General features: G+C 39.4%; 1 protein-coding gene across 2 annotated transcripts; it reads right to left on the reverse strand.

The window, feature by feature from the left end:
• Positions 1-9986: 9986 nt before the first annotated feature.
• Positions 9987-25714, reverse strand: LOC103710370 (probable protein phosphatase 2C 75). Of its 2 annotated transcripts, none has more exons than XM_039126736.1 (4): positions 25076-25701; positions 24000-24335; positions 23491-23596; positions 9987-10557 (listed from the first exon to the last, which is right to left on the reverse strand). In XM_039126736.1, the coding sequence occupies exons 1-4, from the start codon at positions 25592-25594 to the stop codon at positions 10211-10213; spliced, it is 1308 nt and encodes a 435-aa protein (XP_038982664.1). In that variant the 5' UTR covers positions 25595-25701; the 3' UTR covers positions 9987-10210. The 2 variants fall into 2 exon arrangements, with proteins under 2 accessions (XP_038982664.1, XP_038982665.1); XM_039126737.1 differs by lacking the exon at positions 9987-10557 and adding an exon at positions 22315-23232 and having other exon boundaries at positions 25076-25714.
• Between the last annotated feature and the right edge of the window lie 711 nt (positions 25715-26425).

The following is a 26425-nucleotide window of genomic DNA, read 5'->3' on the forward strand; positions in this document are numbered from 1 at the left end:
TCTTAATTACTACTGTTCTACCCTTAGGCCAAGTATAGTCTCTTGCTGTTAGCCAATGCCTCGGTTCGGTTCAAATAGCCTGGGTGCAAATAGTGTATGCCTCGAGAGGAACTTCTCTACGGAGAGTGGATCAGTATGGGGATGGTCATCCGTTGCTTCGTGAGACCCATAGATTAGTCAGGGAGTTGGGCTCCTTTCAGGCAGCACATGTATATCAGAAGGCGAACAGAATTTTGCAGACTGGATTATCTTTTTTGTTATATGGTACTTCAGAGAGTTTATCTGGACAAGTGCAGTACATATATTTTTCTTTTTTGTATCATTTTTTTCTCTTGATTGGCGGGCTGTATGTACGTTAGAACTATATGAAATATTGTTTTTATTCAAATAAAATAAAATAAAATAAAAAAGTGCATGGATGCAACGGCTAGCTCCATATTAAATAAATACAGCAAGGATATAGAAGTATGATCCATGTTTCGTTTAAGGTAGCAAGGCAATTCCTGAAGAGGTTTAGTACCTGAATTGGATATGCTGGTTGGTTAACCAGCATGGCTCCTCATGTTGGTAAATGTGACATTGTTAATGTAGAAGATAGCGATGGTATATGGAAACCACTTGATGTTAAATTAGGCTCAACTTTTTGACTAGATGAGCTAGTGTCTGGATCGGGGTGGACCAGACTAAGGCATCTTTCAGGCCTTTTTTTTCCTTTGTCTACTTCTGACAATTTGGACACGCTTGTTTAATCCAAGAAATTTGGACATTGAAAACTTGGGACGATCTGAGATCATTTCTCTGAGATATTCTTTGGAAAGATATTTCCATGCTATAATAGTAGGGAAGTCGTGGAGTCTCTCTTTAACGTCTATAGTTACAGAAGGATTGGACTTTTTATTTAAAAATATTTTTTTATTCAGGATATAAAGCGGTTTAGCAAAGAGATTTTGCCATGTCAGCCCTGGACTTTACCATTCTATTTTCGGCATATAAATTTTAATATTTTTTTCAAGAAGTACATGTCAAAAAGATGTGATACTTATCTCTGAGGTGTCCCAAATTACGGCGCATCTTCGGTCCAGTTTACTGCGAGCCGACTTGGATCAACATCTCAGATTGGATGGGTCAGGCCAAGAGCTCTCACGAACGTGGACCATGCAAAGCCAATGGCTCAGAGATGCAAGGATCACACGATTCTAGAGCTCTTTCTAAGATAACGATTAAGGATTTGTGATGAGCCAATGAGATTTTTGGATTTTATATCTACTTTACCATACTCTCTTCTCTCTTTTTTTTTTAAACAAATCCTAGTTAGAAGATGATAGAAAGGGAAATAAAAAATATGTTTTGAGAAGTAGAAGGGCAGGTTTGTCATTGTTTGAACATGAACATAATATGCTTTCGTTGATGATGAAAAGCTTTAATGCAGGTTGAACCTTCTTTCTGAAATATGATTTTGAGATTCTGTGTCTTTTTTCATAATAAAAACTTCCACACGTAAAGGGTGTAGTAGTTATAAACCAACTCGTTCTTCATTGAGAAGTTGTAACCGGATTGTGGTGTATGGTCATCAATTCCAAAAGTATTGTTGTGCATTGGGGCTTTTCCTTTCCTTTTGCATAAGAAGTAAGAACAAAATTGAATGCATGTGTTGGTTGTGTTAGATGGCAGGGCACAACAAGTACATATTAATGAGAATAGTTTCTCATGGTTATTAGTCCAATGAGTTACATCAAAATCAAGTAATCTGCACATGTTCCTCAGTCCCCAATCACTCAAAATACCAAGTTACACTCAGATATATTGGAAATGGCTGATGGCTGTTCTTCGAATCGAGCAATGAAATGAGACGAAGTGAGTCATTTGAGTGTGCAGCCAGAAGAAGAGGCCATCCATTCGGGCGGTACTCTGTGGATCCGAAAGGGAGAGCTGCCTAGGGCACTCCGTGATATTTTATTTTCCGACTTTATTGGGTGCATCCATACTCGTGTAGCATGATGCGTCCGTTCTAGCAAAAAAATAAATAAATAATAATAATAATGATAATGATGCGTGGCCTCATTGCATGGACACCGGCCTTTAGGAATTTATGAGCTAAATTGTGCCCATTCTACACGACCCGATACGAACCTAAGCTTATATTTAAGCAATTGTTAGTTCGTACCTCAACATGCACAAGTTTAGGATGCGAAGAGGTGGTATTCTTTATAGGAAAATGCCATAATAGGATGCTTAATAGGAAAATCCTTGTTGATTGTAGCGTGAACCGACTAAAATCTCTAGCTTAGTTATGCTTAATATTTTGTAATTTAATTTATTTCCGAAAGTATCATGTTGCTGGATAATTTTTATAGCTTTCGCCATAAGCAACGTCCGTCCAGCTCTGTTTTATCACCGTGACCATCTGATGTGGGGCCCACCTAAAATGGGAGTATAGAGGCCCATAAGAGGCTAGGCCATACTTTCCTATTTTCTATGTCCTTTTACTTGCCTCTACTCCGGTTATTGGACAATTACCTACAGTGGAAATGTATCTTTGGTTCTCTTTTTTTTTTTTTTTGGTAAATCGGCGGCTCACACACAATAGGTATGAGTACAGCCCAAAGAGTCAGACAGCAAAATACAATGCAAGGGAGATAAAACAGACATGTGATTCTCCCATATAAAGTCTCCGGAGTGATGAGCCGCATGTGATGCTACCCAATCCGCCGCACTGTTGGCCTCTCTGAATACATGAGTTATCTGGAAGGCGTCGCATTCGTCAAGTAGTCGACGCATGTCGTGGAGCAGCTGCATCCCCTTAAGAGCACTCCCGGGACTCTGAATCTCCTTAGTCACCATCGCGGAACCCCCCTCAAGAATGATGCAATCCACCCCCAGCCTCCGTCTCGCATAGGAGACACCCTCCCAAGCAACTCTGACCTCGGCACCAGTGACAGACTGATCGAAGATCCGCCGACCCTCGGCAGCTACTAGCCTAGCCTGCTGATCCCTGATGACAAAACCAATGCCGCAATAGCCATCCGCCTTAACACTACCGTCTAAGTTCACCTTAAGAAAGCCAGGGATGGGAGCTCCTAGAAAACAAACATAACCCTGGGCGCTGCTAGAGCAGAATCATAGCTCCAGATTTTCCTAACCAACCCAAGTGATATCGATGCAGTAGTGTCAAGGACCTTCGCCGTATGGACTAGGACCCTGTCCACCACCACTTTCGGGTGCGCACCTCGATCCTCAAAAACTCGAGCATTCCTATCTAGCCAACAGTGGTAAGCTAGATAGGCAGCCAGAATCCCCTGCTCCATAAGTCCAGATCTTCGAGAAGACTTAGTGGACCTTCGCCGTATGGACTAGGACCCTGTCCACCACCACTTTCGGGTGCGCACCTCGATCCTCAAAAACTCGAGCATTCATATCTAGCCAACAGTGGTAAGCTAGATAGGCAGCCTGAATCCCCTGCTCCATAAGTCCAGATCTCCGAGAGGACTCAGCCAGCAAAGTTAGAAAGTCCTCTATCGATGTCCATCCCTGGTGCAATCCTGCAAAGGTCAGAACACACTCCCAGATCAAAGCAGCCCGCTGACAGCCGAAAAGGACATGGTGGATAGTCTCCTCCACCTCCTAACAGGCCCAGCTACCCGGAGAGATGTCCACCCCCTGCCGTACTAGCATTCCCTGGTAGGCAGACATCCTCACGCCACCTTCCAGACAAACAGGGCCACTCGAGGGTGGATGCGCATCCTCCAGATCCACCTCCCCTCAATCTGTCGCGCTGTAACCCTCCTGACCAGCTCAAGGAGATCCTAGGTCCACACCTCCGTTCTGCAAGTCCTGTCTCACACCCTCCTATCCTCCGCCTCGCCTACTAGGATCGATACCGCCAACACTCGTTCTGCCAATGCCCCCCAAAAATCCGTCGTACGAGGTCCACCTCACAGGCTTGCTCGCCAAGGGCAGCAAGTCATGGACTCTACACCCCTCCAGCTCGCCAGGGTCAACGTAGGTGGGCCACCTGCTCAGTGGTATATCAGTCAGCCAGCAATCCCCCAAAATATCCACAGTCCGCCCGTCGCCAATCTCCCATCTAATCTTCGGAATCACTAAGGGAGTGTGGGAGCATATCTCCCTCCATAAAAAGAAACTCCTCCGACCCACTCGGAACACTACGGGATCCACCGGGTCTCCGTACTTGACTCTCATCAGGGAGCCTCATAGACTCGCCGGCTCCAGTATAAATCGAAGCCCTAAAAACTAGATGATGCAGGACAAAAGGTAGAGGAGGAGAGAGAAAAAGAAGAAGAAGAGAGAGGCGAATAAAAGAGAGAAAGAAGGAGGAGGAGAGGTTGAGGCAACATAATATTATCAAATTTCAACAATGAAAATTTATGTTCTCATTATATAATTGTATTTTTATATAGATCCAAAATTCTAGTAAGACTCTATATTGAAATAAAATATTAATATCCTCATAAAATTCTAGTCCTGAATCCAAATAAAAAAAACTCTAATTCCTAAATAAAATAAATTTTCTCTAATTTCTATACTTGTACCTAATAAAAGTACCAGTGGATCTCTTATATGACAGTATTCCATTGCTGAAGGAGGTGGAGGCATCGTGATCGATCTGGATCATTATTAATTCCTTGTTAATTTTCTTTTGTTTTCTTTCGACTGTATCAAAAGGTTTGGCGTCCATGCCTGCAGCACCGAGGGCGGAGAGCACAAAAAAAGAAACCTCAGATTGATTGATCGATCAATTGTTGATCACAAAGGAAGGAGGATAAGAATAACATTTTCTATTCCTACTTGGGGCATCCTCTCTCAGCCCTTCTTTTTATTGTTTTCCTTTTAATTTCTCTTCAGGAGCTTTATTGTCTCGCTTATTCTGCAAGACAAATAAAAAAAAAAAGGAAGGAAGAGGGAATAAATAATGCTGCAGTTAGTTCAGTTCTTACTTTACTAAGGTTATTTATTTGAGGATAAAGGTGGGGAAGAATAGGAGGACAAGAATAACATTTTTTAACTACTAGTTAATATATGTAAATTCACGCAATCTGGAAGCATTGGAATTGTCCAATAATAGTTGGAATCTGATCCACACTAGCGACGATGACAAGCTCAGGCTAGTGGCAGAGTAGTGTTCTAATAATGCGAATGGAAAGTGATTGCTTGTGGAAACCACAACGATAGTTAGGCTTGGTTCAACCATTTGACTGGATGAGCTAGCTTTGGACCAAGTTTGAACCATTCTTGACATCCCTTAGGCCTTCTATCTATTCTGTTTCGGAGTTTGGACAGTATTGAGTCATAATTTTAGATCATTTGGCATGATCTCAGATCAAAAGTTTTAAGAAATGGATTTGCTCGGATGCAAACAATGCTGGAGGAAAACAATTGTCGGTTCTGCTTGATCTCCAAACCACCATTGGAAATTCTGTTTGTTAAAATCATATGATTGATTAGAAGCTTGATTGATTTGTGTTGATTGTGTCAAACTTAGTTGGCTTTATCAAATTTCACTTTGATTGATTTATGATTGATTGTGCCAAACTTAGTCGGCCTTACCAAACTTTGTCAGCCTCCTAGTTCTATATAAAGGCTGCTACTGTACATTGTAATAGACAGGCAGAAATACAATTCTCTTCTCTCTTTCTTTTATTTCAACACTGTCCAAAAGTGGATCAATGTTCAGTAGCTAAGTTTTTGCAATGCCAAGTGGTGGACGAGATTTTAAATTTTTCTGGGTGCTCTCTGTTTGAGGTATGTTAATCCCTTTCTGTTTACCTGAAACCCTAGTTTTTTTATCAATAATTTTTTGCAGCAGGCTGATAGAAGCGACAACAATATGTCATGACACAATCGTCCACCACCACACATTGAAAATAAAAGTAATCAACAAGCTCATCCAGAAAAATAGAAAGTTCTGAAAGTGAACTCAGAGGATATAAGGCTGTAGGAGAGTGCATTACCTGGTGTGTGGTAGCATCATGGCTATCCTGGCACTGAGACCATGGCTTCTAGTTGGTGGGTGATTGTAGGAAACAAAATGTTATTTTGGGTTGTTGTTGTATGGGGTTTTTGTTGACTAATGACCAAGAATTTGTGATAACCAAGCCAAGTAACTTGAACTTTTGTTTGCTGCAATGAAAGTCCAATTCTTCCTGCACATTATGTGGATATTACAATAACCTTTGTAATGCTAGGCACTGTGCTAGACCAAGCATGAATGCCACAATGTAAGCATAGCCAAACCCTAGAATTCGATCCACAAAATTCCAAAAGATTCTCACCTAGACCCTGGTTCTAGCTTCAATCATCCTGTATGTGCCCTGAACCTGTTACAATCACTGTTGTGTGCTCTGAATTGTGACTAAGCTCGCGCTGTAACTCTTTATTGTAATGAATCAAGAAGTATCTAAATTTTAAAGAATTTGTACGATAGAAGTTAAGCCCAAATATAGGAATATGTTGAAATTATTGATATTTTTAAAGATTTTAAATAATTTTTTAGAAATATCATAAAGAATAAAATAAAGTTATTTTTTTTTATTTTAACAAATAAAAAATAATTAGATTTTTTATGAAAATTTTTATTATTAAAATATGAAATACCACAATATATTTTAAATAATTTTATTTTATAATATAAATAAACTTTCAATAAGTATAATAAACTCTAAACATATATGAAAGCACGTGACTGAGGATATAAAAATGGATATGGTCGGTGTTGCTGGAAATTGGACCCGGAGGCGGCCGTCGGCTGAGGATGAGGAGCTCCGACGCGGCTTGGCGAACGGCGGCGATCCAGCGATGTACAGCGTCCTCCGGGAGACCTGCAAGAATGCCGGTGGTCGGGGTTTCCGGCGCCGGCCCTCCGATGCTTAAGTCAGAGGGGGGCTTAATTTTGGAGAAGGAGAGGGACTGTATTTCGAAGTCCGAAGCCCTCTTTTTTATAGGGAGAGTGGTAGGGTTACCTGTGATGTGACTGGGCGAATTAATGGGTTACCGTCACGACTCACGATTGGACGTGGGCATGTGAAGTAATGAGTTGCCGTGGATGGCCCGTTCCCATCATGGAAGGAGATGGCACATAGCCAGAGCTTGCTTGTGGCGCGCAGTGCAGTACATTCTTGAGAATGGTGAGGCGTTGACAGTCGTAGCAGGGTATGGTCCCTGATTGATATGTCATGGCGTGGTCGGCAAGTAAAGCATTGTGCGGTGAGGCTGCTGCAGGGCATGGCCGCAGCATATAGACGAAGCTCGGCCTTCTGTGCTCGGCCTTCTGAGCTCGGCAGCTTGCTGGTCTCGGTCTGCTATGCTCGGCCTTCTGAGCTCGGCAGCCTTCTGTGCTCGGCAGCCTTCTGGTCTCAACCTTCTGAGCTCGGCCTTCTGTGCTCGGCAGCCTTCTGGTCTCGGCCTGCTGTGCTCGGCAGCCTTCTGATCTCGGCCTGCTGAGCTCGGCAGTCTTCTGTGCTCGGCCTTCTGAGCTCGGCAGCCTTCTGAGCTCGGCAGCTTTCTGGTCTCGGCCTGCTGTGCTCGGCCTTCTGAGCTCGGCAGCCTTCTGAGCTCGGCCTTCTGAGCTCGGCAGCCTTCTGATTTGGGTGCTTTAATTTGTAGGTGGTCCATTTTTCCCCCCAACAGTCGGATAATATCTGATGTAGACAAATCTCTACCATACCTTTCAAATTTAGTGACTTCTTATTTTTAATTCCAAAATTAGATGGGTAGCAGCTGTTTTAGATATAGTACATCATCAATAAACAAGGAATTTGAGGGCCAATAGGAATGTGTCAAATTAAGCAGATCAATTCTGTACATATTGGTGTGCCATGCTTAGATTCAGTAAGTAATATCCGGGTGGTAAATCAATTCAACATGCCAAATCAGAAAAACAGTGAAAGCATCTGACCAAAAAAAGACAAGCCTCGCACACTTCATCCATTCTGACTATTATTTATACCACATCCTAACAAATGGTGACATCTGAAAATGAACATGTATATGACCACATAATAATACTAAGACAAAGCATTGTTGAAACGCTCTCGAACCAATGTCGAGTGAGCTGATAATTTAAAGGTCGAAGCTTTGACATCTTGATTTTCATCTAAGGAACAAATTGAATGGTACAAGAATAGCTCGATACATGAAGTCTGATAGGCCGAATGGAAGAAGCATCGGCCAAGGTAAGCAGAATACCTAGTGAAAATATAGACCGAGTGAGGACCTACCATGATGGGCTCGAGACTGATCAGGTGTTGACTATCGATATTTACCTATTAGTCTAGCAGAGCGATTGTGATACAGTATAGAATGTGATAGTTGTTAGAACATGAAGAGTGGGTAACGCTAGAAGTGGAGATCAGGCATGGATAGGTATCAACACTAGAAGTAGACGGTTATCAAACCGTTTAGGATTATATTGTATAAATACTAGAATGTAATTCAAAAGAAAGGACCTTTTGGCCAATCAAATACATATCGTTTCATTTATCTTTACTTATCATAAATTGCTACCCCTACATCTGTATTCTTCACCTTAAAACCAAACTCTTTGGAAGAAGAAGAAGGAGAAGATGAGCATGCTTCTATAAATTTTTTCATTGATATTCTTCATTATCTGTTACATCTGCCTTCTACATTCTCCACTTTGACAGCTTGAGTTGTAAAATAAAAAGAACCTTCAAGATATATTGTATAAATACTAGAATGTAATTCAAAATAAATAATTTTTTGACCAATAAAGCACCTATCATTTCATTTATCTTTACTTATCTGTGCATTTACCTTTGTTTACCTTGTTTTATCTTGCTTATCCTTAGCTTTGTAGCTCTTAACCTAGATTTGCAGCTTTGGCTGCCACCTCCTCCTTTTAATTCTACTCCTCCTCCTTGAAGGTGGTGTCTCGATAGTGTCTTCAAAGCTCAAGGTGCTAGGATCCACACTACTAATCTTTACTTCTTTTCGGTTTTAGAGAGAGGCAGGACATCCTTATATTTGCCCGAGCCGGGCTCTCTGACCACACTTACTGTCGAATGAAAAGGACCACCAACATATCTTTTCAAGCATACCTGTTGAGACTGTACGGGAGGTAGTTGAGATAATGCCACAAATAAAAAAATCTACTCTTACCACACCGCAGAAGAACCTCAAGAAAGCCTATATAGCTAGCTAGCCTTTTTCAATGCCGGTTGAAGAGAATTCTCCCTAGAGAGAAGGGATCTTTTAGTCTATTTCAGTTCTTGTGTCTATCGCTTTCGCCCTATTCTCTAAAAAAATAAAAAATAAATAAACTTTATATATATAAAATGAAATGGAAATGCTAGAAATTCTCTAGACTGAACTCCTTCCCAAGGATGATTCGCTCGGAATGCATACTATGAACAAGTGGTACTACCAAACATGTACAAGCTCCTTCTAATAAAAAAAGAAAATAGAAAGATTTATAATCTCGTGATGAAAGCTTTTGGACCTAGCAAAAAGGACTCTAAGCCTTCATGCAAGCAAGCAAAGTAGAAGCAGAAGGAAACCGTCCCTTTACTTTATCCGTGTCAACAAACAATTCGGAAGTTCAAACAGATAGCCATAAATTCCCATTTTGTTGCGAACAAATTTTATGGAAACAGCGCGAGATGTCTTTTTGAGAAATCTCAGCTTTCAGATTTTATGACCTGCCATTTTTTTTTTTTTTTGCATCATAGGTTTTAGATTAAGTTCAATATAAATTCATTTCAGCGAAACCTGACAACCAAAGAGCACCTAAATCACTTCTGTTGATTAGAAAGTTCTGTACGCAATGCTAAACTAATATGGACTCCAAAATCCTGATAACCACAAAAACTCTGGGATATTGGGAGAACATCTAGGCATGTGGTCTATCCCCTCTTAAACAGGCAGTAAATTGATTTTTCTGGGATGCTCCTCCACATTCACATTAACTTAGCAATTTTCAAAATTTACTGCAAAATGGCAAGATACACATGTAACCCACAGGAAAAACAGAACCCTTTATTGCTTCATCTTAAAACCAGAGTCTTTGGAAGAAGAAGAGCATGCTTCTTTCTATAATTTTTTTCATCAATATTCTTTCATTATCTGTACATCTGCCCTTCTACATTTCCCGCTTTGACAGCTTGAGTTGTACTAGGCAATTCATATAAATAAAAAGAACCAACTCTTTGAATGCACTATCAAACCTTTCTTATCCTTAACCTCGCCTCAGATCAATGATGATCACGCTGATATTATCAGCACTCTTTCTTCCCAGTGCAAGCCTGGCTAGCAATGCCGCCGCAACAGAGCAATGTTCTTCAGATGCTTGCTGCTCTTCTCGAACACCAGCTGCACTCTCAGCAGCTCCAGTACTAAGGTCTTCTGTACCCCTAACTGGATCTGCTTCCTCCAAGCACCGTCGAGCAACGTCGCATGCGAGATCATTAGGTAGAACATCCCATAGCCCATCACTAGCAATGATGAGGCACTCATCTTCGGCACTCCTCTCCACTATGCGGACCTCTGGCTCGGATATCACCGCAGGTTTCAAGTACCTGTCTCCTGTTCAAAAATAAGTTTGCAATAAACCTGCACTACTTCTCCATGGTAATTTGGAATTCAAGTTGATCAGCATATAACCATCAACTTCTTATAGGTGCATTCAACATATGTAAGCATAGTAAAATGCTGCTTTTTAAAAAGGTTAAGGCTAGTCAAACATAACCTCAAGGAGATTCTCTATCCACATATGACATATCAAAATATTTATAAGCACTTACCATCTAAATAGGGAAATACCAATTTGGAGGATTAAGCATTCAAAAGCATTCTATACAAGTAGCATCATCAAGCATTTAAGTTGCAAAACACAAGATGAAGTCTACTAAATTATTGCTTTTGAAAAGTGTTTACGGGCTAAGCATTGGGTTCTCAAGCAGATAGAATAGCTCAAGGAACTAAAGCGTGATTCTGAGCCTGGCCCAGCCTGTGAAAGAGCAAAACGTGAAGCCAGGTCCATTAAGGCCATCTCCAAGCCAAGTACCCTAATCTGGCTCTCAGACCTAGTGGTTTCAAGTACCTACCAACGCCATGCAAACTTCCACCTAACCCAGCCAAATCCATTGATGACACTAGCCTCACTTCAATAAAAATATATATCCACATTATCGTTCATACTAAATGTAGAAGTATTAATAAATATACCATGTAAATATAGCGAATATGAATAAAATAGTTTGTTAATAAGCTGTTTTAAGAATTACAAAATTGTTGGTGACATGTTTGCATATGACTCTGATTGGGTTCTTTTAAACATGTAAGGCAGATTTGCATGTGCTAATTAAATGTAAAAAAGATCAACTTGATTGTAACTAGAATTTCTGAGGTACATTCTTCTTGAAAAGGAAGCAGCCGACCCCTGTGAGACTAGATTTTTGTATAAAACTTTCAACATAAATCTAGAAGGGTGTCACAATCACTCAAATTATGTTATGCTGTTAGAAAGTCTACAACATATAGAATGCATGCAGTACTATTGTGCATGCACCCTAGTGAATCAAGAGTAAGATAGATATAGATAATTACTATGAATTAGAAAGAGTTGGCATTCAAAGAGGAGGAAAACTTTTGCTGACCTCTTAATTCATATGCAATTTGAACAAGTATACAGAATGAAATTGGAACAATTAGGCAGTCAAAAATACCTAAAGTAACCCAAAAGTCTGGAATCTCGATATTGAGTAAATCCATGTATCATAACAATATGTGAAGATTTTATGCAAGTGATTAACATAAATAAAAAGGAAATCCTTGTGCAAGAGGCACTAGTCATTACAGGGTCTGAGAAGGTTAGATGCACACAACCTTATTCCCACACGTGGAGAGGCTTTTTCCATGTTTTGTAGCCACAACACCCAGGTCACACTGGAGCAACCTTATCGTTGCACCAAGGCTCGCCCTCTAAGAGATTTAACATAATTAAATACAAAAAGTTTATAAGATAACTAAGCAGTAACTATGACCAATTATAGACACTGAAGTTTCTATTTATCAAATCTTTTCTAGAGAAGTTCTGACAATTTATCCTTTTACACTAGATAAGAGCATACAAATACATCCATGTGTTATATATGTTCTAAAACCGAGAAAGCTGGTAGACTTATAAAGAAAGGAAATAGTTTTTAAGAACTAAAGGAATTTTTTAAATATATAGTATATTAATTATTTTTTCTAAATTAAAGATGGTCTTATAGGGAAAAAAACATTGGACAATCCTCCAATATGGCATGTCTTTCTAATGATTTAATTACTCAAAAATAGTCAATAAACAAATTATCTGTGTCAGTGGGTTCTAAGGTTCTAATGTAACAGATTAATTTCCTAACAAAAGCATCCCTTGGAATGTATTCAATAATAAGCTTTTAACTGCATTTCTAATTTCTCTTGATTCCTTAAACAATTTCTTTTAAAACCAAAAATTATATGTTATAATCATCAACATCCACCAGTGCTCTTCATTGGTAATTACAAATGTTATTTTCCGCTTGGGACTCTTTTGACACTCCTTCAATTCCTAAAAGATTATACCTATGCATTCAGAAATAAAAGTTTCAATAAAAAGATAGCCAAGTCATGCATTACCAATGATTTTGCAATGATCTTTCTTTTTATTTTTTTTTACTGAACAACTCGATAATGTATTCTCTCAAGAATTGTTAATTTGGACCTCCACAAAGTTTTTTTTAACAAAATTTATCTATATCGAATGATTTACAAGGTGTGTGATACTACTGGAACTTTATTAGTGATGAAGACCATGGAGTGTCAACCAATTTGCACTGAAGAAACATATAGATTTCATTCTACCTAACAAAATACAAACAACTCAAATTTAGAAATGCTTTCCTTAATTTCACACAGCCTTGATTCGACAATGGTTTTATAATAATTTCCATGGTCACCAACCCAACAGAAAAGACCAAGGTACGCCACACCATACCAAACCATGCGGTATGAGGCGTACCATGCCATACTAATTTGGTATCAATATGCGGTATAGGAGCTTACCGAGCATATTGACATAGTAATAGAATGGCACCAGCATGAGGCCCGGTATCGAGACGGCATACCTTAAAAAAGACTTACAATCATTACAAAAGTTAGATTAGACAAATAGAGCTAAAAAAAACTTAAATAAATAAATTGCTTTTAGATTACTTTGGTAAAATGGCAACATCTCCTCGATCCCCTCTTGAGTCAAAACAATTCTTAAATAGTGACAAGATTATCAAACAAGCCGCCCAATGAGTTGTCTTGCTTCCCAGTATGGTTTCAAATTTTGATGGGACGTCTCACGAGACACCGGATAGGTTACCATCCCAAGTGTCAAGATTGGACCGTCCTATCATAGTCCCAACATCTTGATCGATATGCCCAAGGACATCCCTCATCCCAAGTTTTGGGATGAGATGGAACAGTGGTCTGTCCCATTCTGCAAAAAAAGGGACAACCCCATTCTACAAGATTTAAAACCTTATTTCCTAGTCTTTCATTTTTTTTTCTCCACTGTATTCTTGACCAAATATTTTTAGTTATGCAACTTTTTGGCTTTTACTTCTCCTAACCTCTTCTAACCTATAATGACCTCCATAGACTCTTGGTTCAGAATGGGATTTTGAAACCTCCAAATTTATTTTGCTATTACAAAGACATGATTAGATGCAACAGCAAAAAAAATAACTAATATTTATGATTTGACTTTTTAAATCTTCATATAATTATTAATAACCTTTCTACATACCCTTCAAATGCAATTGGGCCCACTCGACCCCTTCAAATGTCTTAGTAATATCTACTAGAGCATGAATATAGTGCATATCGTAACATGTTGGCGCGTTTTATACTGAATGCAAAATCTAAGCCTTGGGGCCTTTTTATAATCCCCAATAACTATGTACAGAAGAATCATAGCCATTAGATCATATGCACACCCATAACCATAAAAAATTGAATGTGGAAGAACCAAATCCAAACTGCATACAAATCCTAGTTACAAGGTCCCCTAACCTAGTATGAAAAATTGTTGCTGAATTAGAACTCGGAACCAATTTCATGTTAGAGAGGTTCTCTCTGATACTGTATGGTCAATAACCAACTCGCTTCTCATGCGGGAATGGCTTCCCTGCTGTTAATACATAGGATCTTACACCTTGTGTTACCCAATCACTTTCTACAACTTCTATTGCAAATCCAAATTATCGTTGTCTATAGGTTTTGCAATTTGCCCTAAGGGAGAAAATCTTTATCATTTTGTCACCTTAGGATCTCTCTTCATCATTTTTCAAGCAAAAATCCTCAAGGGGTCTCAATGGAGTTTAATACATGTTAGCAAAATCCAATTGAGCTTTTGGGCAAACTTTACCAAAAGGATGACTCTTTTCCTCTCTCACACAACCAATCACCCTCCCAACCATTGATGATATGTAACTTCAAGATTTTCTATACAAGACTCTATGATCACTTCGACCAGCTCTAACTTGGAAATTCCTATATGGCCTCATAAATACCCTAAGAAGCATCACTTGTTACCAATAAAACAAAACACACTTTGCACTTCACAACCATTACAGATTGCTGCCTTGCTAAACTTTTTCCTTTTAAAAACACAGTACCATATTCCCCATTTGGATATTCACTCCTGCTCATCCTAACTCAAGCATGCTTTTGCTTTCCATCAGCACCTCTAAACGCTAGGCAGCTTTTAATAGTTCACATTTTGCCAATATAATCAAAATTCTCAAGAGTTCAATACACCTAGCAAAATTATTTTTTAAACTTAAATACATGTGCAACCAAAGAAAATGTTCACATAAAACCATCACTAATCTTCATCTTGATATCTACAATTTTAGCTGTACATGACTCATTATTTTCCATCAAAAACTTCTCACCATTATAGAGCTCATTGGTCTTGAATCACTCCTTGCATAGACACGTGAAACATTAACTCAAACCAAGAAATTTGTGAAGAGAACTGTAGCTCGTGGATCCTAATTATGAATCATAACCACGGTAAAAGACGATATTAAAATTGCTTAGGAATCTTTGACGCACAAAACATTTGCATAGAATTGTTATCAAAGTGGAACATGGAGCTCAACCAACATGAGAGATTCACTTTCATTTACAAGCCTCCTTTCAAATGTGAATGAGAAAGACCCTATTTGTCTAACAACATAAGAATCATCAAAAATAGAAAAACTTAGCTGGGGTTAGAGCACAACCTACATCTTAAAACCTAAGTTCAAGTCTAAACTTCACATTACTCACCCGTACTGAAAATTTCAAAACCTTCATATGTAAACAATTTGCAATATTTGTACAATTTTTTAGCAAAATCTCCATAGTCCACTAATTCATTAATACTTTTCAATTGAAATATGAATTTTGGTCTTCAATAATCCTATAGTTTTTTGTTTGGGTTATGCTAGTTAACAATATTAAAAGATAAAGTGAAAAATAAATATACTGACTTAATAGTTATCACATCATCAATATCATTCTTTAATTTTATGACAAGTTGTTCATGACATTTTAATAGAATGTAATAAATGAAGTGAAATTGAGAACCTTAATATCATGCTAAATTTAGAACCAGGTTTTTCATGGCATTTCTTCATTTCTATACAAGTACATTAATCAAATAGGAGTAAGGCTATAAGGCTTAACCCCATTACCAAAACATTTCCTTGCACTAATGGCATGCCATGTGGCAAAAGGGGATTGGTGTGATCATTTCTTTTAAAATCTGAAGGCACGAAATGGGCATCCAGATGCACCTAGCATCCAGGCACTAGGTAAGTACCGGTCATTGCCCAATACACCAGCAACAACTATTACTTCCGGTGCAAGCTCCACGAGCAAGCACCACCATCGCCATTAGTGGCATCCCACCAACAGTCAAACCATAGCCCTCCCCACAAAAATGAGAAAAAGTAAAGATTAGGGGAACCGCATAACAAAGTTGCCAATTACCAAGCACCACAACCACCATTCCATTGAGAAATGCACACTACCAGCTGCCAAGCACAATACTATCATTCTCCTTTCTTCTCTCTCAATCCCTCTCCACTCTTGATATCTCAAGTCAGGGCAATGGAAATAGATAAAATTTGTCTAGCATTATAACTTAATGGGTTAGGTTTGGGGTTATGAATGTCCAATTAGATTCAATCTGACCCAAAACACCAGAAGCGTCAGCTTCATGCTCTCACCTAAGGCATGGATGCACACCCAAGCACAAGATTAGTAACAAGTCGCCTATTTGGGTGACCCAAGGCTAGATGAGACACCAAAGTGCCCGATCCACTTAAGCTGGCTGCTTAGGCAGGCATGCAGCCTATCTTTTAAAATGACGAGTGTGATTCATGAGGATGGTGCCATTCACAAGGTATTGTGGTATAATGCAAAAAAAAGTTTTGGTAACATTTTTGGGCTTTATAACATTTTCAAAATATAATTACACTATGAACTATTAAATCACACCTTATCCTAAATCTTGGTCATTTATTCATTTCAACTTTTTGATTTCCAATCACATGATTCTTTCACTAAAAAAAGGGAGATAACTTCACAACACCACAATTGGTCCTTCTATCCTTCCCACAATATTAAATGCAAGCCTCGAAACCTTGACCTCACAACATAAATCTTTACTTAGTTCTCTAACTTAGCACAAGGTACCCATAATTATATACTCAATTTTTAAAGAAACTATAAGCATGAAGGTCGGTAGGTTGGAATCAACTTAGGTTCATGTCAGAACCAACAAATTTGGGTGTTAGGGTACACAACCTAGTATAACTTCTCATATGACCATGAGGTAATTCATCCCATTGTAAACTTGATATAGGCTTTCATGACTCCATAACTCAATGCCTTTCAAGTTCCAGTTAGCCATATCCATTGCATTCGAAACCTGATCAGAATTTCGATCTAAATCAAGATCAAAATAAAAATAGAAAGAAAAAGGAAGGTGAATGGTTCTCCTTTAGAATTATGACATTTTCCATTCCTCGGATTTCATAAAAATGTCCTTGATGTCCTTAGAAAAGATGAACCTGAAAGTTGTCCGACAGTATAAACATCAAAGCGAGGCATCAATTAAATGGAACAAAAAAATTAAAAATATATTAAGAGGTGGTATTCTTAGAGAAACGATATTGTCTTGAACATTTAACAAATTTTAGTTTTTGGTGATTCCAAGCATTTTCACATTTCTCATCATTATTTTTCCATGTTTATGTGATACATATCATATATTGCACTAGCATGTTATTTTTTTTGATATTGACTAGTATTTTCATATATCAACACAATAACATACAAAGCTTTTATATACTCCCAATATTTTTAGGAAGTCTCCGTATTGTCGAAGCAAGGTTATCAGTGTCTTATGCAGGTCTACCTGATGCCCAACCCTTATTGGTTTTAGAAGCCAATCCATTCCCAAAACAAAACTCTCATCCACTCATTGTCACTCCTAACTATCAACCATGAAAGAAATTTTAAAGCTAAAGCCCCTTAATACTAGAAAAGTTATCAAAGATGACTCGTTATTATAAACTAGTGTTCTCAAACGCATGATAGGATGTCAATTATCCAATTGTCATGTAAAATGCAACATCAGAATCTTTGCAAAATCTAATAAAGATCACATCTTCAGCTCATATATGTGTATTTAAATATGTAGGAAGTAATCTTAAAATGAATGATAAGTTGGACCGATTACATTTTATTTATAAAATTTTATGTTATATTGGAAATTTAATGTAGAAATGCCAAAGTAGGCATATAAAGATGGTCACATTATAATTTAATGAATTAATGTGTCTGAGAGCATTGTAAGATATCTCAAGTGTCAAGTGTTTCATGCATCAAAAATCCATAAAATTGGAATAACAATAATGTTATTGACTCCATAAAGGCACATTTCCTTCTAACAAATGTTATCTTAAACACATTATTAGAAATTAATTCATTTTGTGTTTTCTTTCAACTGATATTTCCTCAAATCTTAGGTTGCTTCAATATTTGTGATGCCCACATTAAACGTGTATTCACCTATATCCCTACTCTGTTCTTCGTAGTGCTTTGTGCATTCATTTCCAAAACAGACAGCTATTTTAATATTATGGATTCTCTATCTAGCAATGTAGGATGGAAGTTCACTGCATCACACAACCAAGAAAACTTTCCACTAGAACTTAATGCAATGCTATTGAATTTCATCATTCATCCCTATAGCTAGATCATTGCCACCATAGTCATATTGGAAACAATTCCAACCAAATGATATGAAAGGTGTCCAATAGATCAATTTAAAGTTATTAAATAATGGAACTCATGCCCATCATGAATGTTCATTTAGTTGTTTCAATATACAAAATGATGTCAATCAATGTTGAGAAAACCCTCTATTATCATAAACATTATAGCAATAGATCCTCGATATCATCTTGCAAGAACATTTCCTCCTTTAGCATTTAAAACACCGATGCAACCAACTTTTGCCATTGACGATAGTAGAAGATATCTATCTCTTTCCCGATGGCAACTGCATCTTCATCATCCATTTGGATTACATCCTGATTTTTTGCCCGACATCATTGCTTCCTGGCCAGCTCAACTTAATATGGACCTGAATTTGATATTGAAGCACTCCATCAAACATATTGCAGTTCTCAATGATGAATTTTAACTTGAGCTCATGAGCAACCACGTTAGAGGATCTTCTGACGAGGGCAAGCTCATCATGCTCCATGCTCAAGAACAACAGTCTTGGCAAAGGACCTCAAATTGGGCTTGGTTTGGAGATGGAAGAGATTGCATATGCCATCATCCTTCGTTGCGAGCAACTATGATGAGGGGTTCATTTGCTGAAGGCAAGCTCACCATGCTTCAATCTTAGGAACCACAATTCATCACAAAACAAGCACAACCTTGCAACAAACCTCAGCCTGTGTTTGGCTAGTAGATGGAAAAGGTTGCACAGTTCCTCATCCTTTACTCCTTTCTACCAATGTCAAAAGAGCTCTAGAAATAAGGGCTGAGAGATGTCCTTAAGAATGTAGATGGTGTCAATGGCATCAACATCAGCAATAACGTCAAGGTTTTTGAAGAAGAAAGCACAACAATACAGGCAGCAAAGGAACAGACCTTTTAATGAGGGGGTTTTCAACCCAATGGCTTATAGAAGATCCATCGAAAAACTTCAAGGAGTATGCATTAGGAGCTTCAAGTGCACTTTTTAGGTGTTTAAAGGGTCCACGAAAAAGATGGTCAAGGCATGCACTTTTGAAGTTGGGTAAATGGTCAACCAAAACTTAGATCTTGCACACTTCTCCCACAAGTAATTTTATTATATAAGAACTATCCTAGCTTGTGATCCCTGTGAATAAGCTACTGTAATAGAATTAATATATTTCGATTAGAAAAATATCTGAAGACATTGTATCTTTTGCACCTTTACTAAAATGAATTTATTAAGTAGGTGCATTTCTAGCTTCAGATCTAATACATATTCCCAGTGGACATGTAATTTTAAGTATCCGTGCTTTCCAGATTGGATCCTTGTGGCCAAAGCCAATCTATTGCTCAACGATAGAAGAAGGTTCCTAATCTTAGTATTGACTAATATAGCAACTGGAGGTACGACACCATTCAACTTGGCTTTCATGGCATTGATGCAGGTGGTGGCAATTATTCTCTTATAAGAACCTCTAATCCTATATCCAGATTCTAGCCTAACTCTCAACATAATTATCTAAGCTCATAATTATTTTATCTTCATGGTCCAAACTTTTGACATCACTGACATCACAAAAATCATCATCTGAAGTGCCACATGAGCAGAGGAAGCTTTTAGGCATTATAATGTGACTGTTAACAAGTCATACAAACAAGAAGTAGATAAGTAGTTTAGATACCTTTAGTTCCAATAGTTGCATAGTCAAAAAATCACATACAATTTATGTAAAAAAATACTACTTTCTCAATAAAGTGCATAGAATAGAAAGATAACAATAATTATTTAACCTTATATGGAATGGTATATCTCAGAAACTTGCTTTAACCATAAAAAATCACAGCTTTAATGAAGTAGTCTTCCAGATAAACAAAAATAATTGCAATATCTTTCTACTATCTTACCAATTTCAAGTCAATAAGGAATCATTAGTTTTTTCTTGTATAGATGTTTAATTCCTACTTATACAAATCAGTGCAATAGGAACTACTAATTCATAACATTATTTGAAGTGATCACTAATAAACCTTGAAGTATCTTAAACTTTATATTTCATTACTTGCCAACACTTTGAAGATAACAAGATGCAACTATCCAAGAATTTGCTTCAAAATAGGCAAACCAACTATAGTCAAACAAGCTACACAAAAGTATGCCATCTCGGTACTAGGCCTCATACCGATGCTACCTTGCTACTGTGTTAGTACACCTAGTACGGGGGCGATTGAGCGTATCAAGTGCCGGTATGCCTTTCATACTATGTATCAATACCGAAGTGGTACGGTATGGTACGTTATGTACTGCCTAGTTCGATATAGTATGGCGTATCTTGAGCTACACCATATGAACCAGAGTTTGTCCCAGTGGTCACACCTGTGATGGCCTGATTAGGTCCTAGTCCACTTGACCAGCTCAACCTGGATTCTACACCCATGCATGCGTCACATACAATGAGCAGTAGTGAACTCCCGATAGAAGCTTGCTTTTCCATTCGAAGCAGACAACTCCTAGTAGAAATAGAAGATCTAGGGCCGCTAGAACCTTTGGTCACCTCTATAAATAGAAAGCCCCTTTCCACCATGACCCTCCACCACAAGCACCGCGCTGCCTCCTCTTCTTTCTCCCTTTTTCTTCCTTCAAACTTACCATTCCCTAGCATTGTGCCCCTCAAAAATCAAAGCCAGAGAATGCCGCCGGAACCAAGGTTTAGCAAATACACCTAATCAAGTTTGAAGGTCTAAGATGGAAGAGATAAGTAAACTAGGGGTGGCAATTTATGACCTGACCTATGAGCGATCTGCTTTAAGCAGGTTTGGGTTTGACATAAACGAGTTCGAATCGTAAATGGGTTAATGGTTTAAACATGTTTATTAAATAGGTTGCGTTCAGGTTCAAACCTTTAACCCGTTTAATAATTGGGTTAGGTTATGACCCGACCCATTTAATTTTTTTAAAATCTGTTAAAAATTATTTGAAACCTGTTTAACTTATTTCTAATTTGTTTAATCTGGCCTACTTAACCTATTTAACCTGTTTAAATCTTTAACCCGTTAAAAATCCACCTAATCTATTTAACTTGTTTAACCTAACATGACCTGTTTAATAAATGGATTATGTGGGTTGATCAGATTACATGTTTAATAAATAGGTTGGATTTAGATTTAAAATTTTGACCTATTTAATAAACAAATCAGGTTTGGATTGATGAAATTTTAATCCGACCCACATCCAATCAGACCCATATCTGACTCGACCCGATCCGGTTGCCACCCCTAAAGTAAACTTTTACTTCTTGTTAGTTTTCAAACTTGTAAGTAGATCTTACACTGCTTATTATTTTTTAAATTATCATGTTTTTCATGCATATGATTTGTCATTGATAAAATCATATTTTTCTTAAAATAAAGGGTTGGTATATGTGTGATGAAAATCATATTTTATTAAAAAATAGTTTCATGAATCTTTTTAATGAAAGTATCTTGTTTATGAAATATAAATCTGATCATGTCGTTTAATATTTTTTCCATCTAGTTCTGTGTATGTTTTAAAAAATAGATATGAATATTTCAAAGGCTCTTGGATAGCTCTGTATACCCTTAGAATTGGAAAAAATTGACATCCGGAGCTAGCATCCATACGAACGCAGGCTCTGCCAATTGATACAAAGTTGGCATACGAAATATGATACTTTATCGATTATGAAAAAGGATCATATCACAGATATAAAGTGACCTTAGCACAAATATTTGTGAACAAAGTTTTGAACTATGATGTAGCTAAATATAAGAAGAATAATTTATAAATTAATTTGCAATATGAATTTGAAACCATGTTTATAACATATGGATGCTTTGTGCATGCATGATTTTCTTCATGACTTATTTTATCATATTGAATTATAAAATACTTTATTTTTGTAATATCCATTATTTTTTAAATGAAATATTGTCATTAAAAAACTTATGCTTGATCCGGTAAGATAATGTTAGTTTTACATTTCTTTATTTTTTTTCTTTCCAGACGAATAGGATCACTAAGAATGAAGGATGGTCCAAGCTTAAAGTTTGTGCTAGCAAACTTGGTGGTTTTGTAGCAAAATTTTGGTTCTCTAATTGCCTATGAATTTGTAGTTGGTAATTTTCTGAATTTTCAAAATTATAGATTTTGGTATTTTTATTTGGATTTAGATGCTTTGAACAGGTGTTTGCTTTATTATTTAATGGATAATGAAATTGGATTCTTTTGTTCTATTTTGTTTATGAGGGATTTGGAAGCTGAATGTAATTATTGGCTTTGTGTTATCGTGGGCTATACCCCTCGATAGCATGGCCAAGTTATATCCCAGATTTGGAGCATAACAACACCTCTCTATTTAGCAACTAGAGGCTCTAGTTTTGATTCTTGGACCGTTCATCTCTAAGAATCTAGACCTAGGTAATGATAGTGGACATGGGTCTCCCTACTTTCTCTTCCAAAAATAAAATAAAATAAAATAAATGAGCTGTATTACAAGGTAACCTGCTGCAATATATAAATCACAATATGCTCGACCCTTTTGCTCAAGAACAAGAAGCAACCATGCGAAACTCCTCAAGGACTTTGTGGTTAAGAATAATACATCCTCTTTTTTAAGGGAAAAAAAAAGGGTAAAATTCCCATAATGTAATCACATTTTTCTCATCTATTATTGAATATTCAGGGTACTAAATTAGCATATAAAGTCGATCAAGACTCCCGTCCCTCAATTGTTCCATTCTTCTGTGTATTATCCATAACTCCACATAAGTTCTTTGTTCCACTCTTATGCACTACATTAGTTCACAAGGTAAAACTGTTGATTGATACAACAGTTTCTGCACTAAGACACCTCTCATGATCTGCCTGAACAGTCGCATTCCTACAAGCCATAACGAATTTCTCCATCTTGTTCTCTGTCCATAAAATCAATCAATAGCAGAAACCACATCAACCTTGGGATCTGCTCCTTACATTTTAATCTACAATCTTATTTCTATTTCTGTTGTTCCAGCAAATTATAGTCACTCAGCAGCAGTTATATCTTCTTCATTTGACACATAAATATCAGAGAGCATAACAAACGAAAGAACAAAGTGAACAAATGAACAGCAATGCAGCAGCAGTACCGTCTATTTCTACCAAGGAAAAGGCCAGGTAGAGAGAAAGTATACCTAGGGCCCGTGACATTGCAAGGATTCCATGGACGCGAGCACCATTCAAGAAGATCACCCGCCCGCCCGCTGCTTCTATTCTTGCCAGCTCGTCCGGCCGGTCAGGCTGGGATTAATTTGCAGTAACAAAAAGACAACGTCATACGTTACCAAAGGCGCACATAATAAAACAGAGGAACAATAAACCCGAATTCTAAAGTCTACACGGCGGCGCCCACAGAACCAGCCTCCCCCGCACCAACCGGACGTGTGGCAGCTCGTCGCTGTCCAGGATCGATCAAGACTTGGATCCCGTCATCTCCTCCCTTCCACTGGGCCACGTGTCCCTCGGTATCGATACACGTGTCCCCAGGACGGAGAATTGATTACGTAACAGAATCACACCTCGTCCAAATGCCCACGTGGCGGACGCTTGCGGCGGTTGGCGCGTGGTCCAGGGGCATGGTACGGCGAGACATAGAGGAAATAGGGCACGGATATTGGCGGAAATTACGGCGGAGTGCAACTACCTTGTGGTCGCAGGAGAGCGGAACGGCACGGCCCGCGCGGCTGAGCACCGCCCGCGAGTCGCCGCAGTTGGCGACGAGGAGGCGGTCGCGGCTGACGACGGCGACCACCGCCGTGGAACCCACGATGTCCGACTCAATCCCCGACCGCTCGCACCGGCACGGCGGGTGCCCCACGTTGCCGCACACGCAAGCCGTCAGCGCCAGCTCGTCCATCCGCTCGAAGCTCCGCGCCACCGCCGCCCTCCACCGGTCCTCCTCCGTCGCCTCCGCCTCCCCCGCCGCCGCCAGCTCTTCCGCCAGTATCACGTGCATCCGCTCCTTGCACAGCGCAGACACCTGCATTCAAAAAACCCCAAACTCCATTAAGGGATGATCACCTCGATCAGACGGCAGGCAACTGCCCAGCCTCTCCTCCGACAAACGCCATGGGTGGCTTAAAAGGCTTTGGAACAGGTGGGTGTACGGTGGTAGCAGATATTTGGCGCGAGCCATCACCGTCCAGCTACGATCAGACGGTCCTACGTCATAGGCCCAGCTGTTCCACGTACTGCGAAACAGCTTTTCCCGTAGTTCAGATTTACGAAAAGACAATCCACGGAACAGCCGAAACAATATCTTTTCTTCATAAAAAGAATTTCATGCTAGGAAAGAGATTAAATTTGAAATGTGCAGCTTAAACTTTCTCGCTGACGTGGCCATCATCGCGTAAAAGCAGTAAAACGTTTCAATGCCCAAAAAAAAAAAAAAAAAAAAAAAAAAGAAGAAGAAGAACAAGAAAGTTTTCCCCTATCGCCAATTTAGATATTTTTGTTATCGTCCTTCAGTTTTTTTTTTTTTTTTTTTTTTTTTGACGCTATCCCTTCCATCCGACTGATCATAGCGAGATGAATTAAATCATCACGGACACAGTAAAATTATTTGTAGCAGCAGAGAAATAAGTAAAATAATAGATCCCTTCATCATCTTGTGTTTAAGTAAGTATTGATTTTTAAATGAAATATTTATGATAAATTAGTTTTCTTTTAATTCAAGAAACGGAGGAAGAGATGAGATGCGGTCAAGGTGTAGAGACTTACGTGGGAGCCTCCGTGGCCGTCGAAAACGGCGAAGAAGTGCAGCATCGAGCCGCCGCCGGGAGGCCGGAAGAACCCGGGCTGGACGGAGACGGCGTCCTCCATCTCCCTCAACCGGCCGGAGAGAGAAATCGAGCCGAACGCCAGCCGAGGCTCGACCGCCGGGGCCTGGGCCGGGGCCGGTGCGGAGCACGACGCGGTCGCTGGTGCTCCAGTTGATTCGGCCGGCGAGGAAGAGGTTGAAGGAGAAGAGGGCGTCGCCGAGGATGGTGGAGGAGGCGGCGTCGGAGAGTCGTCCCAAGCGGGACGGCTCCGCTTCTCGCCGCCGTCGGTGGAAGGATCGGACTCGGCCGCCTCCGCCTCCCGTTTCCTCTCCGCCCTTCGGGAGAGGCTCCCCGCCGTAGAGGGCGAGTCCCCGGCGACGGCGGAGAAGCGCCGCATCTCGATCCTCCGGCGGCGGGCCTCGCGGCATTTGTCCGGGGAGTCATCTTCTCCGACCATCTTGACGTAGATATCCGCCATCAACGGCTGGGCTCGGACACGGATTCCGGCAAAGCGCGATCTCCGCCGTCGATCATCTCCTGGGCGAGTGCGGGGTTCGGCTATACGGCACGGAGAGGGCCCAGGAGGGTTTTTATAGGGGGGAATTATTTTGGGGGGGTGGGGAGCGTTTCGAGAAAGAAACGGCTCCTGCTGGTGTTGTTCTCGTGGTAGAAGCCCGGGCAGCCAACTGGCTTCCGCGCAGGGCCTATTGCTGCCCGGGCTGCCCGGCACCGACCGCGACCTGTCGAGTTTCCGACACGTGTACCAGGTTCGGCGTCTTTCTCTTTTTTCTGAAAGGCTGCTATGGCGCGTTTCTCGTCCAATTATCGTATCGTCTAGTACTTGTCATTAGCACATCCTCCGAGCTGATTTTGCTTTGATGTTTCCATTTAACTCCCGATGAAGGCAAGCTTTGCGTGTATATAAACCTCATGCACCACGTGGTTTAGCGATAGTGAAGTTGGACCGGCCAAGATTCCCAATCCTTTCCTAAAAATTACAGATCTATTTTGTCGAGCCACTTGCCAATTTTGGTCCATAGGCTAGTAGGGGCCGTTCATCTTAGAGATCTGATGCACTAATCAGTATAACCAGCTGTGGGTGGCACGAATACTCTTAGATGTATGGTTTTCTTCCGGGTCACTGAATCCTGTCTTCAGTTGAGCTATTTTTCAATATAGATAGACTATTAAGTACAAAAGATAACGCTTGCTGAACCTCACCAGTATGTTTGAATTTCCCAATGTTGTCATCAACAGTCACGATTCAGCTTGGAAATTCTAAGAAGATATTAATATCTTTTGATCTTAA

Source organism: Phoenix dactylifera, chromosome 5, assembly GCF_009389715.1.
Source record: "Phoenix dactylifera cultivar Barhee BC4 chromosome 5, palm_55x_up_171113_PBpolish2nd_filt_p, whole genome shotgun sequence".
Taxonomy (NCBI): Eukaryota; Viridiplantae; Streptophyta; class Magnoliopsida; order Arecales; family Arecaceae; genus Phoenix; species Phoenix dactylifera.